The sequence below is a fragment of the Argopecten irradians genome, chromosome 6, assembly GCF_041381155.1.
Source record: "Argopecten irradians isolate NY chromosome 6, Ai_NY, whole genome shotgun sequence".
Lineage (NCBI taxonomy): Eukaryota > Metazoa > Mollusca > Bivalvia > Pectinida > Pectinidae > Argopecten > Argopecten irradians.
The window spans coordinates 2,275,646-2,291,750 of record NC_091139.1 but is presented as its reverse complement, the minus strand read 5'-3'; the positions used below and the strand labels follow the sequence as shown (position 1 = coordinate 2,291,750).

Genomic DNA, 16,105 nt, shown 5'->3' with positions numbered 1-16,105 from the left:
AGAAAATTTGGCTGTTTCAGGGTTTATACATAGTGTATTTGAAGCTTGTGTCTACGGTGATCTAAAGAAGTACCTGACTAATCTGAAGTTGTCGTCTAGTGACCCAGCCACCAATACTGTCCAGCTTTGTTACATAGAACTCATCAGATTTGTGGTAGACATTCTCAATGCCCTGATATTTCTACACAACAATAAGGTAAATTTTAATTTTACTGGAAACTTAAAAAAATCTTTCAAGGAATATTTTTTTCAGAAGTAAAGGAAAGTATCCTATTTTGCATTTTTAACAGTATATGAGGATGATAAATAATATTATGACACTTGAAAACAAAAGACAGAGCCTTCATCTGCTCCACCTGACTCCAGAGTAGAATCATTGGTTATCTTGATAAATGATGGAAACGCATGTGCGGCAGTTACAAGGTACTTACCACTGGTCAATGTTTTTTCACCGGGTACTCCGGATTTCCACCACCATCTAAACCTGGCTTTTCCTTAATGATTCAATATAACACATTTCCTGTTTAAAAATCAGGTCAAAATTACAGATTGCTTTATAAAGTATCAGAAGAAACTAAAGTATGCATCTCTATGGTAACATGTGAATGTCTTTTGATTTTATGCTTATGACTTACTCTACCTAGAGTAGAGGATGAAATCAGTCAATGACTTTTAACTTATACTTTCAGAATTCGAAACTCGATAGCGAAATGTTTCTCATGGTCAAATGTAATTTGTTATAGCAAAGTGTTATTGTTGATTTTTTTATTTTAGATTATACACCGACTGGTTGGTTCTCAGAGTGTATACCTTGACAACGACTACACAGCCAAACTGGCCAACTTCCACTTCGCCGTCAAGTACAGAGATGCTGATAAAGTAAATGGAGCAGTACGTGCCAGAAAGGTAACTACAGTATTTATAATCTTTGATTCTTTCCCCACAGATTATTGTTGATGTGAGAGCTAGCACCAACTGTCAATCAAATAGTCAAGGTACCACACATCATTTTGCACTTTGTATCGTGCATCCTATGCTATGACATTGAATTGGTACACGTGCGAGTACAAGGCAAGGCTACATACTGCTTGGTGGGGATCAGTCATTTTTATGGTCTCCTGAGTAAAAATATTACAGGCTACAGGGTTCTGGTTAAAAGCCGGTTGCCGGCAAAAACAGCCGTCTATTTCTTTGTTTACAACCGGCTATTTTTGTCAGAAATAAGTATTAGCCACCATAACAATGGGGACAACCTACGTCATCGGAAGTGATATCGGGCACACAAAAACAATGAAAAAACACCCGCTTCAAGATGAAAAGCGGCTGAAATTATCACATAAAAGCAATGCATCTTCTAAATCTATCGTGCGTCAAAGACAGTGTGTTGTTAGAGACTCTGTGAAACTATTAGAAATCGTCAAACTAGCTCAAATAATGCAAACACCTCGACACAATATTTTTCGACAGCAGGGATATCGGTCACATTTTTTCACAAACACGTTATAAGTTGTAAATAAACAAGTTTTGCTGTCACAAAACTGTCCCGTTTACTAAAGTGTAATATATGAATGTTGAAAGAAAATATTTCATTCGTTATATCTTCTAGTGGAGAAACATAGACGGTGCTTTATTAGAAATTATAAAAGGGATATTGGTCACACTTAGACCTTTAGGGGTAACGGTCACATCCAAAGTAACTAAAACTGAATATAACAGCATTGTACATGTAGTCGTTATTTAAGCAGCATGCTACTCCAATGGATACGCCGCAAAAATACCTTTATTGAATTTATCTGATCTTGAAAGACGACTTTTAACCCACTATCAGCAAATGGTTGGCGAGCTATTGAAATCGCCTTTCGTCCATTGCTCGTCATCTGTCCGTTTTTTGTTTCGACAGCGTGGCTATCGGTCACAATTTATTCACTGAAAATATGTCAAGTGTAAATTTCGTAACTTTATTGTTATTTACTGATATAAATTACCTTATATTTCAAGTAGTAACTATAGTTCATTTTATCCGCTTCAAAAGTGACGTACCTGTATAATTGGCGTTTTGTTGTTTTTGAAAAGAATGTTGTTCACATGGTAACGGTCAAATCCAAAGTTTTTGAAAGGGTTTGTCGCTTCGTAAAGATTGCTGAAATATTGCAGCTTTGTTTTCCTTATCTAATCATTCAAGAGGAAATACTACCGAGATACATGAAACATCATTAACTATTATCGTAACTGTTTTTTTGCTGAATACTTTGGTTATTCGTACACTGTATATTGTTTTGTTTTTGTCTATACATGTATTTGTACATACCCATTTGTTCTTGCATTGCTTTTGCGTGGAATGCTTGCTGAAGCAAAGTAGAACTGGGGCAACCCTTACCAAGACAAATTACATCTCCATGTAGTACCATTGTACTATTTTGAAGTACGTTTCTGTGTTAAAGTAATTATAATTTAAAAACTTCGCAGTGACAATATATAAGAAACTACATAAAACTTAAAGATGTAAAGGCATCCGATGTAAACAAAAGGAAAACCACACTGATCTATAAGCAACAGAGATACGTGAATACATGATAGCCAGAATCACTGAGGGTTTTTAGCTGATAGGGTTTGTACAGTTCTTCATGACAGTTCACTGATAGTTTCTCCAAAGATTTTCAACTCAATAATTTGCTTTATACAAATAAACACACAATAATGATTGAAAAGGTAAATAGAATATATCTTAACAACAATATCACAAATGATCATACGCAAACAAATTATAAAAGCAAATCAGTCGATAACAAGAGGCCCAGGAAATATCGTGACGTCTACCATTGGATTTGCAAATAAGTCAATTTGATATGTGGGTCCAATATCTTCAGCGCTTCATGTTGAATTAGCCGATGTCCAGTTGGCATTCATGCTCCCCTAATTTTCAACTGGACGCATTTTCATTTGATAACTATTGTATGATAACATTTAAAGATATTTGCATATCTAAGGAAAAAAGCAATATCGTCAAGGATGAAACAACTATAGTTTATGTGATCGATGGCACACAAATTATGACGTTACATGAAAATAGGCGGATAGCAGATCATTCACCCCTGAATGTCAAATGCACTTGGTAAGTATAAATAGTGGGGTTGCTGTGAAAAAGTAAATATATCTACATGTATATGGATGCTATTAAGCACCGTGGTAGTCAAAAATATCCAAGATAGCCAAATATTCATTATTTTGTAATATTATCTGTCCCAAAAATGAGCATTAATAAATACAACCCTATGACATAAATGAATATCAAAATATCTATATCAAACATGATATTTGATAATTGTATGTCTACATGGCAACAAACTTCAAGTTGTCGACTACCACGCTTTAATTGGTGCATTATGCACAACAATGGTAAAGAGAGAGGTAGTACTTAAAAAATTCCAGAAAGGTCCATTAAGTACATAAATATGGGTAATAACTCCTATATGAAAACCAAAGATGACTACAAGTTGGTCATTGTGTCCATGGATCGGTCCCAAAATGAAATATGCATAACTATGCTCACATGTGGAATTTGAACCATAGCAGCAAGTTCAACTATTAGAATCAAGAAAGATGACTTTCTAAACATGAAATTTAAATAGATCCTTAATACTCTCTGACAAATACATGTATTTGTATCGAACCAAATGATGTTTTCTTGTTTCCCATCTCGATTTCTGATTGATCCCGAAATATTTTATACATAACTGGATCTACATATGAAACCCCTCCAGGACTTTCAGAGAAATAACAGAAACAAAAGACGGATGGATGACATGGGGGAAAGGTTTTTTATACATTTTTGTAGCTCGCCAACCATTTGCTGATAATCGGTTAAAAAGTCATCTTTCAAGATCAGATAAATTCAATAAAAGTGTATTGGCGCTTTTCCACTGGAGTTGCATGAATGCGTAAATAACGACTACATGTACAATGCTGTAATATTCAGTTTTCGTAACTTTGGATGTGACCGTTACCCCTAAAGTTCTAAGTGTGACCGATATCACTTTCATAATTTCTAATTAAGCACCGTCTATGTTTCTCCACTAGAAGATATAATGAATGAAATATTTTCTTTCAATCGTCATATATTACATATTAGTAAACGGGATGGTTTAGTGGCAGCAAAATTTATTTTTTACAACTTGTTACGTTTTATTGAATAAAATGTGACCGATGTCCCTGCTGTCGAAAGATATTGTGTCGAGGTGTTTGCATTATCTGAGCTAGTTTGGCGATATCTTTTAGTTTCACAGAGTCTCTAACAATACACTGTCTTTGACGCACGATAGGTTTAGAAGATGCATTGCTTTTATGTCATAATTTCAGCCGATTTTCATCTTGAAGCGGACGTTTTTTCATTGTTTTTGTGTGCCCGATATCACTTCCGATGACGTAGGTTGTCCCCATTGCATAAGGGCCTGCTGCCCCCAGCCACATATTATTAATTTTCAACCATCTATTAAAAAACTTAGTGAGAACCCTGGGCTACTAATAATTGTACATGGATATTATTGCTATGTTTCAGTAACAACAAATTCCTGTTTCATGGATATAATTTTTGTGTTTCAGTTACCACAAAGATTTGTAGTATGTATGTTATTGCTTTGTTTCAGTTACCACAAAGATTTCTAGTATGTATGTTATTGCTTTGTTTCAGTTACCACAAAGATTTCTAGCGTGGATGCCACCAGAAGCTCGAGCAGATGATGTCTACTCCAATAACACTGATATGTATGTACATTACACTTGACTTCTGACTGACATGAACTGAATGATTTGTAAGCTGTTTCATGCTAAACAAATTCCTAGGCTTGTTAATGTTTTATGCTTATATTAATATAATTGTAAAAGTTTAAAATAGATTAAATATTAAATGCCTATTTTAGGTCATCTGACCCAAAGTGTCAGGATGACCTATTGTCATCATGCACCGTCCGTCATTGCCCGCTGTCCGCCGTCTGCCATCTACTATATGCGTAAACTATTCATACAAACAACTTCTTCTCAATAACCGAAAGGCCCAGGGCACTGATATTTGGCCTGTAGCATGCTGGGATGAAAGGCTAACAAGTCTGTTCAATCAAGGTCACAGGGGTCAAATAGGCTAAATTCTTTAAATGACTATGTTATATTGTGCCAATAGTTAGATGACCGTAAAGGCCCATTGGCCTCTTGTTGTGCACATAATACCAAGCTTGATGTGTTGAACCTTTATCTTATAGGTGGGGTATTGGTGTGTTGCTATGGGAAATTGTTACTCTGGGCAGCAGCACAAATCTACATGATACAACAGAGCAACGAGTCAGTCAGGCACATAATCCTAGTTACCTCTCAACCCCAGGGACAGGTCCTAATAATCATAAAACCAAAGGGGCAAGTCCACATGGGCAACCAGCCCCTGGGGCAAGTCCACAGGCACATCCAGCCCCTGGAGCAATTCCACAAGATCACTCAGCATCTGGATCAAATCCTCAGCATCACAGAACCAAGGGAGCAAGTCCCAATAAAACCCATGGGGCAAGTCATCAAGATACCAGAGAAAGTCCTAATAAAGAGAATTCAAGTCTTCAAGATCGTCCAGCACCCTCAGGAACAAGTCCTCATTATGACAGAAGCCCTGGACCAAGCACTGCTGAAGCTCACAGAATCTCTACTACACAGACCAGGTTGGCCGCGCACGCCTACCTCACTATTCCACTCAACTGTGACAGGTTCCTGTGAGTTTCTCAAAACTTTCATTGTACTGGATATATCAACTTGGTGTTTATAAATTGTACAGGACTTTGATAAAACTTTTATATAATTGTTAGAATGTATCTATGGTGGCCCCAAATATTGAATTGATCAGAATTATATTTGTACATCTCTGATTGTGATTCAAAGTCTGTGATTACTTGACATTATACCCCCCGCAACAAAGTTAAGGGGGTATACTGAATCAGGTTGTCCTTCTGTCCGTCTGTCTGTAGACACAATTTATGTCCAGTGAACTCCTCCTAAACTACTTGACAGACTTTGATGAAATTTGGTACACAGAACATCAAGAGGATTTGAGTAAACTACATAGAGTTCTCCAATGTCCCCTATTAATGGAGTTATTACTAATTAAAAGGCCTAATTAGCACAAGCGGGTGGTATTAGTCTGCCACTCTAGCGACAGCACTAGTTGTAAATTGGTGGGTTTTCTCTATAAACTTTAGCTTTCCTTCACCAGTATGATCCAGTAAGTCAGCCATTAAGGATCATACATATATGGTATAAATATCCACTGAGAAAGAGAAACTAATCTCATGACACAGGTATTTACGGTACAGGACTTTAGCTTGTTGTGATCAGTTTTTAATTCCACTTATTTTCCATGTGTTAAAGATGCTCCACTGCCGACAGAGCATAACCGATACTCATCATTTGAACTATAATTGGTGTTTAATTGTGCATGTCAAATTAAAACAAAATATGATATAAAATCATTTATTTTACTTTTGGTTCAAGTGCAATTAGTACTTCATTCCGTATTGGATAAAGTGCCACGAAATTTTTAGCCCACCATCATCTGACGGTGGGCTATGAAAATCGCCTTGGATTTTGATAGTTTTAGTTTGAAAAGCAGAAAAAAGAAGTTTAATTGAAAAGAAGAGAAAAGATTCCTCTTTCATTTGTCAGACATAGATCAATCTTTGGTGGGCACCAAGATTTCTCTTCTGGGATCTGTTGTTTTGGGATACTGTTAATTGTTTTTAATATTCTTAATTTGAAGTAAAATTAGATACTTTCCTTGGTGGTAATGGTGTAAAGTAAGTATATTTATACCTGAAGAAAACTACTAATTCTTCTTTTCTTTTTGTTAAATAGAGAAAAAATACCATTTGTCATCTCTATGATATGTTATGTATTTTGACAGGTCTCAGTGTATTGAACAGTGTTGGAACTCGGTCCCAGACAAAAGACCTCCTTTTACACCCATGGTCCGCAAACTGTCAGCATCTCTGTCACGCAGATGGGTAAGTTTAATTTTCAAATTAATGGGTTTTTTTTGCTGCAATATCTTACTCTATCTTGTTCTATCTTTTTGTTATGGGATACACGATAACTTTAAAGTGTCATCATGTTGATTTTTAGGAAAAATGAAGTACATTGAAACGCATATCAGCAATTTTCGACAAAAATACATTAAAATATAGTTTTATTATAGAATCAAAGATTTTTTATTCAAATAACTGGAAGTCATGTAAAAATTGATTGAAATACACTAAGTTGATATACAAAGATAAAGAAGTAAAAAATCAGGACCACAGAATTTTACGCAAAAAAACGAATATTGCGAATAGCTGGAGTGCTCAGTATTTCAAATTTCATTTATTTTAATGTTTATGCACATAAGTTATATGTTATTACAAAGAAATATCATACTTTTATTGAACATTGTCATAAAGAAATACTTCAGAACTGGAGAAATATCGTATTTTCTGTAATATAAATTGCGACTTTTTCTAGAAAAGCTGGAGTGCGTTACCATAAACGCTGTTGCTGTGTTTCTTACATCCATTTTATCGTTTTACAGACAGGAAATGGAGAGATACAGATGTCCGTTAGTACCCTGGTGTAACACTAACAAGCCTGTGGTGTTAGCAGGAAACATGTCTGAAATACTGTAGCTGCTGGACGCGACGATTCTAAATGTGATAATTATTCAGCAATAATTTAACACCTCATCAAGAAAAGATGGGATAACTCTAGTCGACTTAAATGTACAGAGTTTGTCCTCCGTTATCATTCTTTTGTTTTGGTTTGTTTCTTTGTTGCTGATTAAGTTATTATTCTATTGTCATTGTGTTGGAAAAGCTTAGAGAATATTTTTTATCCTATAACCAGCATTGATGCTGTCAGAATATACCTACCACATAAATTTTTGCTATATTCACCATTGATCGAAAAACAGATGTATTTTAGAATTTCCGCATGTGTGCCGATTTCACTGATCTACTTCTGATATGAAACATTATTTGAAAGATTAATAGATTTCCAACATTGTTGACATCTTTCAGCTAAAATATGTTTGTTTTTTATGAATGCTGCAGGATAAAAAATAATAGCGTCAGTGTTTCAAAATATTAGCAGTATTTTTGACTCCAGTTAGAAAGGAAAAAGTAGCTTTCTTAACTCTCACCAAAATACAGCTTATGTTTTAAGACCCCGGTGATGTATTCTCTATATATTCAAAAACATACATGGCTATGACTATAAAATAAAGAAAAAGAGAAAATTGTCCTATTTATCAGGACAATTTGATCAATAGCATAATAGATAAAAAGTTATTTTACAAATACATTTATTTGCACCTTTGCAAAAAGGAATGTTTTGCATGTTCCCCAAAAAAATTAAAAGCATTCCAGGACATTTGTTTATTTCACAATCAAACTGCCCTTTTGTACTTTTGTTGATTTTTGTTATTGTTTGTTTATGGTATGTACAGGAAAGCATAGATATTATGTTTGTTTTGTTCTTTTCATTATTTTACAATGTATCTTTGTGAGTTCTTATGTTTGTGAGGATTTATTTACTTTACATTCCATTGTTTACTTTCTGTTCCATTGGGTTATTTTTCTGTTCCATTGTTTACTTTTCGTCCATTGTTTACTTTCTGTTTTTCTGTTTCTGTTTTTGTCTATCCATTCCCCTGTTGATGTTAGTGAGACCAATGTGATACAATACAGATTACAATGGAGTATTTTAAAGTTCCAATAGTTGTTTTAAAACATGTTTCTTTAAGATGTTTTCATGTTATCCTGTATAGCCCGTTATTTTTGCGGATCAAAATTTTTCGTAATTTGATCTTAAAACAAGAAAATCAGATTTTACCGGTTTTTCGTGATGTAGATTGAAGGTTATATATCGTTCAATAATTTCTCAATTTTTGGCAGATCAAATTTTCAATCATAGCAATGTCCTGTGATATTGAAAAAAAATCATACCCACGAATATATCCGGCTATATGGTATATTATCTGTTGTCTGTGATGTGATGGTTTTTAGATAGCGAAATGACATTTGAGGACAGTAAGTCCCTCTACCGATGTTTGTTACGTCATACAGTCCTACCATAATAAGACGACACAACCAGTGGAACAGAGGGCTAGTCATACCCGAAGGACGTCATTTTTCTATCCCTAAACCCCTAAACCAAACCCCTGTATTTGTTTGTGTATTGGTGTATGGATTCCACATGAAATCCGTTGTAATATATAATCTCAGCTCAAGATGACAAGTTGTTTAATCTTACATATATATCATTATACTGCTGTATATGGTTTGTTATTTCAATTGAGTTGATTACCTCCCTTAGTTGATGAGGGTTGGTAGGTGGTGCTAGTATCTGAATAGTGACACACAATATTTATGTTCAGTTGCAAAGAAGAGTTGTTCTATCAAGATGCTCATCACAAGCATAATTTCAAGTACTTATTACCATAGACTATGGAGATAGACAAGATATTGTTCAAAATGTGGTTTAATGTGACGATTTCAGAATAAGATATCATTATATATATATATATAAAAGTTCACAAGATTTTTTCAAGGATAATACTATATAATAGTTCATTGATAATAAAAGTATGTAAAAGTAACCACTTTAGAAACTACAGACTGGTTCCTTCTTACTAAAATCATGCAATAATGTTGATTCTGAGGTTTGAAATTAAAAAAAATACATATATCTAAGGGAGGTAATCTGTCAATGAAGTTTTAATTTTTATACGGATATGTTAATTCATCAATGTTGTGATCATTTTCTATATCTATGCCAGACTTTTATAAATATATACATATTTATATATTTATCAATAAGAAAGTAATATATCAGCCATAGATTAGAAACTATTTACAAAGGTAGGCCTAGAGAATTTAGGTTGTGCTATGAATTTTCTCAACAATATATATTCAAATGTACATTTACATAAATGAGTTGTTTTATAATTTCTAAATTCAAGTGATATTCTTTTATTGATAGTATATTTTTTAAAAGTGTTGAAAATTAGCATTAGAAATATGTGTTTAATTGGACAGTATATTGTTTGATGTCATTGTATGTAGATCATACATCTTCCATGCATAGAAGAATTTTTATCTTCCCATTGCAAATGCACTGTTAATGCTTTGATGTGCTTGCTTTTCTATCTTTTTCATCTTACATAAAGCTGTATTTCATTGATAATTATCTTACATAAAGCTGTATTTCATTGATAATTATTGAACCAATTTATGAAAGAAGGGTAAAAGTTCACTCCATATGATTATTTCAATACATATATGCCATTGGTACATGTATTTCTGTATCTTGTGTAACTTGTCTACAGCAGAGATCACTGGGACCAACCTATTTGGCTGGTAAAGACATGTTCTGAATTATACAGGGTTAAATTACAATAAATTACAAAGGAAAGTGTCATACAGTTACAACAGAATAGACAGTGTTCTGGATTATACAGGGGCCAGATTTGACAGGTTAAACTGGATCAGATTTTCTTCAAATGTTTTGGGCCACAATCATTATGAATTTGAACACCACCTATAGGAATAATCCTCAAGTTTTGTGTTGAAATGTCTCTACTTATCTCAACTAAGGGATGTAATTACACTAAGGGGAGATTATCACTGTAACTAAGGGGAGATAATTACTATACTAAGGGGAGATTATCACTGTAACTAAGGGGAGATAATTACTATACTAAGGGGAGATTATTACTGTAACTAAGGGGAGATAATTACAATTACTAAGAGGAGATTATTTCTGTTATAAGGGGGAGGTTATCACTGTTACTAAGGGAAAGTTATCACTGTAACTAAGGGGAGATAATCACTATTACTAAGAGTAGGTTATCACTGTAACTAGGGGGAGATAATAACTATTACTAAGGGGAGGCTATTACTGTAACTAAGAGGAGATAATTATTTTACTAAGGGGAGGTTATCACTAACTAAGGGGAGAAAATTACTTTACTAAGGGGAGATTATCACTGTAACTAAGGGGAGATAATTTCTATACTAAAGGGAGGCTATCACTGTAACTAAGGGGAGATAACTATTTTACTAAGGCGAGTTTATCACTTTTTATAAGGAGTGATTATTACTATTACTTAGAGGAGTTTACTAATAAGGGAGTGCTAATACTGTTCATATGGGGAGATTATCTTTTTCACTTAAGGGAGGTTATCACTATAGCTATGATAAGGTTGTCATTGCTACTTAGGGAAGGTTATAACTATGATTAAAGGGAGATAATAACGGATACAACAAGTTTTATTTTTGTTTGTAAATAGTATTGTAATGATGATGTTGATTAAGGTTGATTAACTAATTTGATTAAGGAAAATTATTTTGATTTTCAACAGCTTGGATTCTGATAGGTTGTTGTCTTTTTAAAACTTTTACAATTACATGTAGATATTTTTTTATGATTGCTTTAGATGTTTATGTCTGTGAGAAAATTTGATTTTATTTATCTTTACTCAGTTTTATTCATGACATATTTTTGTTGAGAAGTTTTATTTGAGATGTTTCTTTATAAAAAAGTGGAAGCACAATACAACCTCCTGTGAGACAAACAAATGACAAAACAGAATTCTGGGAGATAACGAGGAAGTTTTGATATATACAGCGACATATTAGCTGTTTCAATGTTATTTTCACATGTTAAATCATTCGTTATTTTTGTCTGACAAATACTTTTTTACTATTTTATTCAGAAAAGATATAGATTTTGTATTATCTTCATAGTCGTAAAACCATTATATACATCTTAATGTAAAATCAGATTTATTTATAGACACATGTAGAACATCAAACAGCCCAGTGGAGATCTGTGTTTGACAAATTAATTTTCTTTCTAGGGCTTGTTACATTGTTTCCCATCTACCAAAATCCAATAGGCAGTAACGTACTTATGTAAATGTACAGGTATGAAAAACTAACAGTAATCACCTTGTCATCACCATAGGGATATAAATAATCACCATAGGGATATAAATAATCACCATAGGGATATAAATAATCACCATAGGGATATAAATAATCACCATAGGGATTTCACTATAGGGATATAAATAATCACCATAGGGATATAAATAATCACCATAGGGATATAAATAATCACCATAGGGATATAAATAATCACCATAGGGATATAAACAATCACCATAGGGATATAAATAATCACCACAGGGGTATAAATAATCACCATAGGGATTTCACTATAGGGATATAAATAATCACCATAGGGATATAAAAAATCACCATAGGGATATAAATAATCACCATAGGATATAAACAATCACCATAGGGATATAAATAATCACCACAGGGGTATAAATAATCACCATAGGGATTTCACCATAGGGATATGAATAATCACCATAGGGATATAGATAATCACCACAGGGATATAAATAATCACCATAGGGATATAGATAATCACCATAGGGATATAAATAATCACCATAGGGATATAAATAATCACCATAGGGATATAAACAATCACCATAGGGATATAAATAATCACCACAGGGGTATAAATAATCACCATAGGGATTTCACCAAGGATATGAATAATCACCATAGGGATATAAATAATCACCACAGGGATATAAATAATCACCATAGGGATATAGATAATCACCATAGGGATATAAACAAGAGGCCCAGAGGGCATGTATCGCTCACCTGGTTTTTTGTTAGTAATTATCACAAGACTCTGACAATTAGAAAAATAAGCAAAATTGACTCCCAAAGTTTAATTTTGAATCACAACCATACAATGATGCTATTGATACTATACAAATATGCTATCCAATACATAGGTTCAGAGACAAAGTAATTTATATGAAAGTAGTAGCCTAATTGACCTTTTTGACCTCGCATCTATTGCCGTCTAAGGCCCTGGGGGTCAGCCCTATCATTTCAAATCCCAACCCTATAAATATGTTACCATTGCATTATAAGTGCTCTTCCATTCTTGGTTGCAGAGAAGAAGTCGTTTATATGGAAATAGCTAAATCAACCCCTTTTGACCCCACCCTTCAGGCCCCCGGGGGGTCAGCCCCATCATTTGCAAAATTTTGAATCCAAACCCTATAAGGATGTAACCATTGCATTATGAGCGTAATCCCATGTTAATTTGCAGAGAAAAAGTCATTTATATGGAAATTGACCACTTTTGACCCCGCCCCTCAGGCCCCCGGGGGTCAGCCCTATCATTTGCACAATTTGGAATCCCCACCCTATAAGGATGCTACCATTGCATTATGGGTGCTATACCATGCTTAGTTGCAGAGAAGAAGTCATTTATATGGAAATAGCCAAATTGACCCCTTTTGACCCCGCCCCTCAGGCCCCCGGGGGGTCAGCCCTATCATTTGCACAATTTGGAATCCCCACACTATAAGGATGCTACCATTGTATTATGGGTGCTATACCACGCTTAATTGCAGAGAAGAAGTCATTTATATGGAAAAAGCCAAATTGACCCCTTTTGACCCCGCCCCTCAAGCCCCCGGGGGGTCAGCCCTATCATTTGCACAATTTTGAATCCCACACCCTATAAGGATGCTACCATTGCATTGTGGGTGCTATACCATGCTTAGTTTCAGAGAAGAAGTCGTTTATATGGAAATAGCCAAATTGGCCCCTTTTGACCCCGCCCCTCAGGCCCCCGGGAGGTCAGCCCCATCATTTGTACAATTTTGAATTCCCACCCTATAAGGATGCTACCATTGCATTGTGGGTGCTATCCCATGCTTGGTTTCAGAGAAGAAGTCGTTTATATGGAAATAGCCAAATTGACCCCTTTTGACCCCGCCCCTCAGGCCCCCCGGGGGTCAGCCCCATCATTTGTACAATTTTGAATCCCCACCCTATAACGATACTACCATTGCATTATGAGTGCTATCTCTTGCTTAGTTTCAGAGAAGAAGTCGTTTTTATGGAAATAGCCAAATTGACCCCATTTGACCCCGCCCCTCAAGCCCCCAGGGGTTCAGCCCCATCATTTGTACAATTTTGAATCCCCACCCTATAAGGATGCTACCATTGCATTATGGGTGCTATCCTATGCTTGGTTTCAGAGAAGAAGTCGTTTATATGGAAATAGCCAAATTGACCCGTTTTGGCCCCACCCCTCAGGCCCCCGGGGGATCAGCCCCATCATTTGTACAATTTTCAGTTAGTAGCCCATAAGGATGCTACCAGTCAAATTTTGTTGAAATCCGACCAGCGGTTATGGAGAAGAAGTCGATTGTTGACGGACGCCGGACAACGGACAATGAAGACGGACGCCGGACGCTGCGGTATCCCATAAGCTCACCTCGGTCCTTCGGACCAGGTGAGCTAATAATCACCATTGGGATATAAATAATCATCACAGGGATATAAATAATCACCACAGGGAATTAAATAATCACCATATGAATATAAATAATCACCATTGGGATATAAAAAATCGACACAGGGATATAAATAATCACCACATGGATATAAATAATCACCATATGAATATAAATAATCACCATTGGGATATAAAAAATCAACACAGGGATATAAATAATCACCACATGGATATAAATAATCACCATATAGATATAAATAATCACCACAGGGATATAAATAATCACTATATGGATATAGATAATCACCATTGGGATATAAATAATCACCATATAGATATAAATAATCACCACAGGGATATAAATAATCACTATATGGATATAAATAATCACCATTGGGATATAAATAATCACAACAGGGATATCAATAATCAGCATAAGGATATAAATAATCACCATTGGGATGTAGATAATCAACACAGGTATATAAATAATCACCATAGGGATATAAATAATCACCACAGGGATATAAATAATCACCACAGGGATAAAAATAATCACCATAGGGATATAATTCAATTTTGCTTATAATGAGCATTTTCGTTGCCATAAAAATTCACTTTATCACCCATTAAAGAAAAGTTTTGGATCGTCTGAGATAACGGCCTAATGATTTCATAAAAAAAAATAACTAAGTAAAAGACCAATAACCGAATGTCTCATAACTTTGTAATTTTTGCTGTGCTGATTGTCAGAGAAATTCACAAAAATTGAGACTGATATAGGGTCTTATCATACCTGTACATTGAATAGTTTCTTTACATGCATATTATTTTGTATTTAATATTTACATTACTTTTATATCTAGATGGTAGTTTTCAAATCAAAAATTTCTTCAGAAGAAACCTAATTTAACTACAGCTTTATTTGACCAATTCAGTGTCTGATTTGGTAGATCTAGTCTATTTTAATAATGATTTTCTGTTTTATGTAAATATATATATAGTCATAATTATGGTGCGGATTAATTTTGATGATTTAGAAGCTCTTGCATGAATTCTAGCCACTTTGTTTTATGATTGTGAAAGGATGATTTTCTTTTAAATCCAGAAATGTTTATAGTTTGTCAACTCCTTGTGCTAGGGAAAGGGAAAGGGGATTGGGGTGAAAAATGTTGGAAATGAATGAATCATATATGAACTGTTGAACTTTAGTAAGGGTAGTTTTAATTTACTTAAGATGCTAAAATAAGGCCATAATACTTATCACTTCTTTAGATCTATTCTGGAAATGATTACTTTTAGGAATATTAAGTAACTCGTTAATCTTTTGAGGGAAGGATCATGTTTGGTGAGAGATTTTATTTCCCCGATTTTCTTTCTCACTCATTAACACTTTTAATTAGCTCTTTAAACAGGTTGACTTTAATTTTCCAAACTCCATGGAGTGATCCAGCATTCATTTGCAATTTGTAAAAATTTTGTCCATGTAATACTGTACTAAGAATTTGATGAACTTCATAACCTTATAGATAAATTGGTTAATTTTTTTTTTTTTTTTTTCTAATTAAAAAAATACCAAAAAAAAGAGGGAGCAAGCTTTGCATTATGATGAAATGTCATATATTTATAACATTAATAATAACAGTAAATGGTATTGAGATAAACATCCCTGAATCAACTTAGATATGTACCTACCAGG

The 16,105-nt window shown here is 34.4% G+C and overlaps 1 protein-coding gene across 1 annotated transcript in view; it reads left to right on the top strand.

Moving 5' to 3' along the window:
• LOC138324703 (multiple epidermal growth factor-like domains protein 11) overlaps positions 1–12,619 on the top strand; it is a 39,037-nt gene extending 26,418 nt beyond the window's left edge. Inside the window, exons 7-12 of the mRNA XM_069269754.1 lie at positions 21–196; positions 775–906; positions 4,688–4,761; positions 5,253–5,747; positions 6,932–7,031; positions 7,592–12,619. Coding sequence (XP_069125855.1) covers positions 21–196; positions 775–906; positions 4,688–4,761; positions 5,253–5,747; positions 6,932–7,031; positions 7,592–7,636 — 1,022 coding nt within the window. The 3' untranslated portion in view covers positions 7,637–12,619. The remainder of the gene's footprint in view (positions 1–20; positions 197–774; positions 907–4,687; positions 4,762–5,252; positions 5,748–6,931; positions 7,032–7,591) is intronic.
• The last annotated feature ends 3,486 nt before the right edge of the window (positions 12,620–16,105 follow it).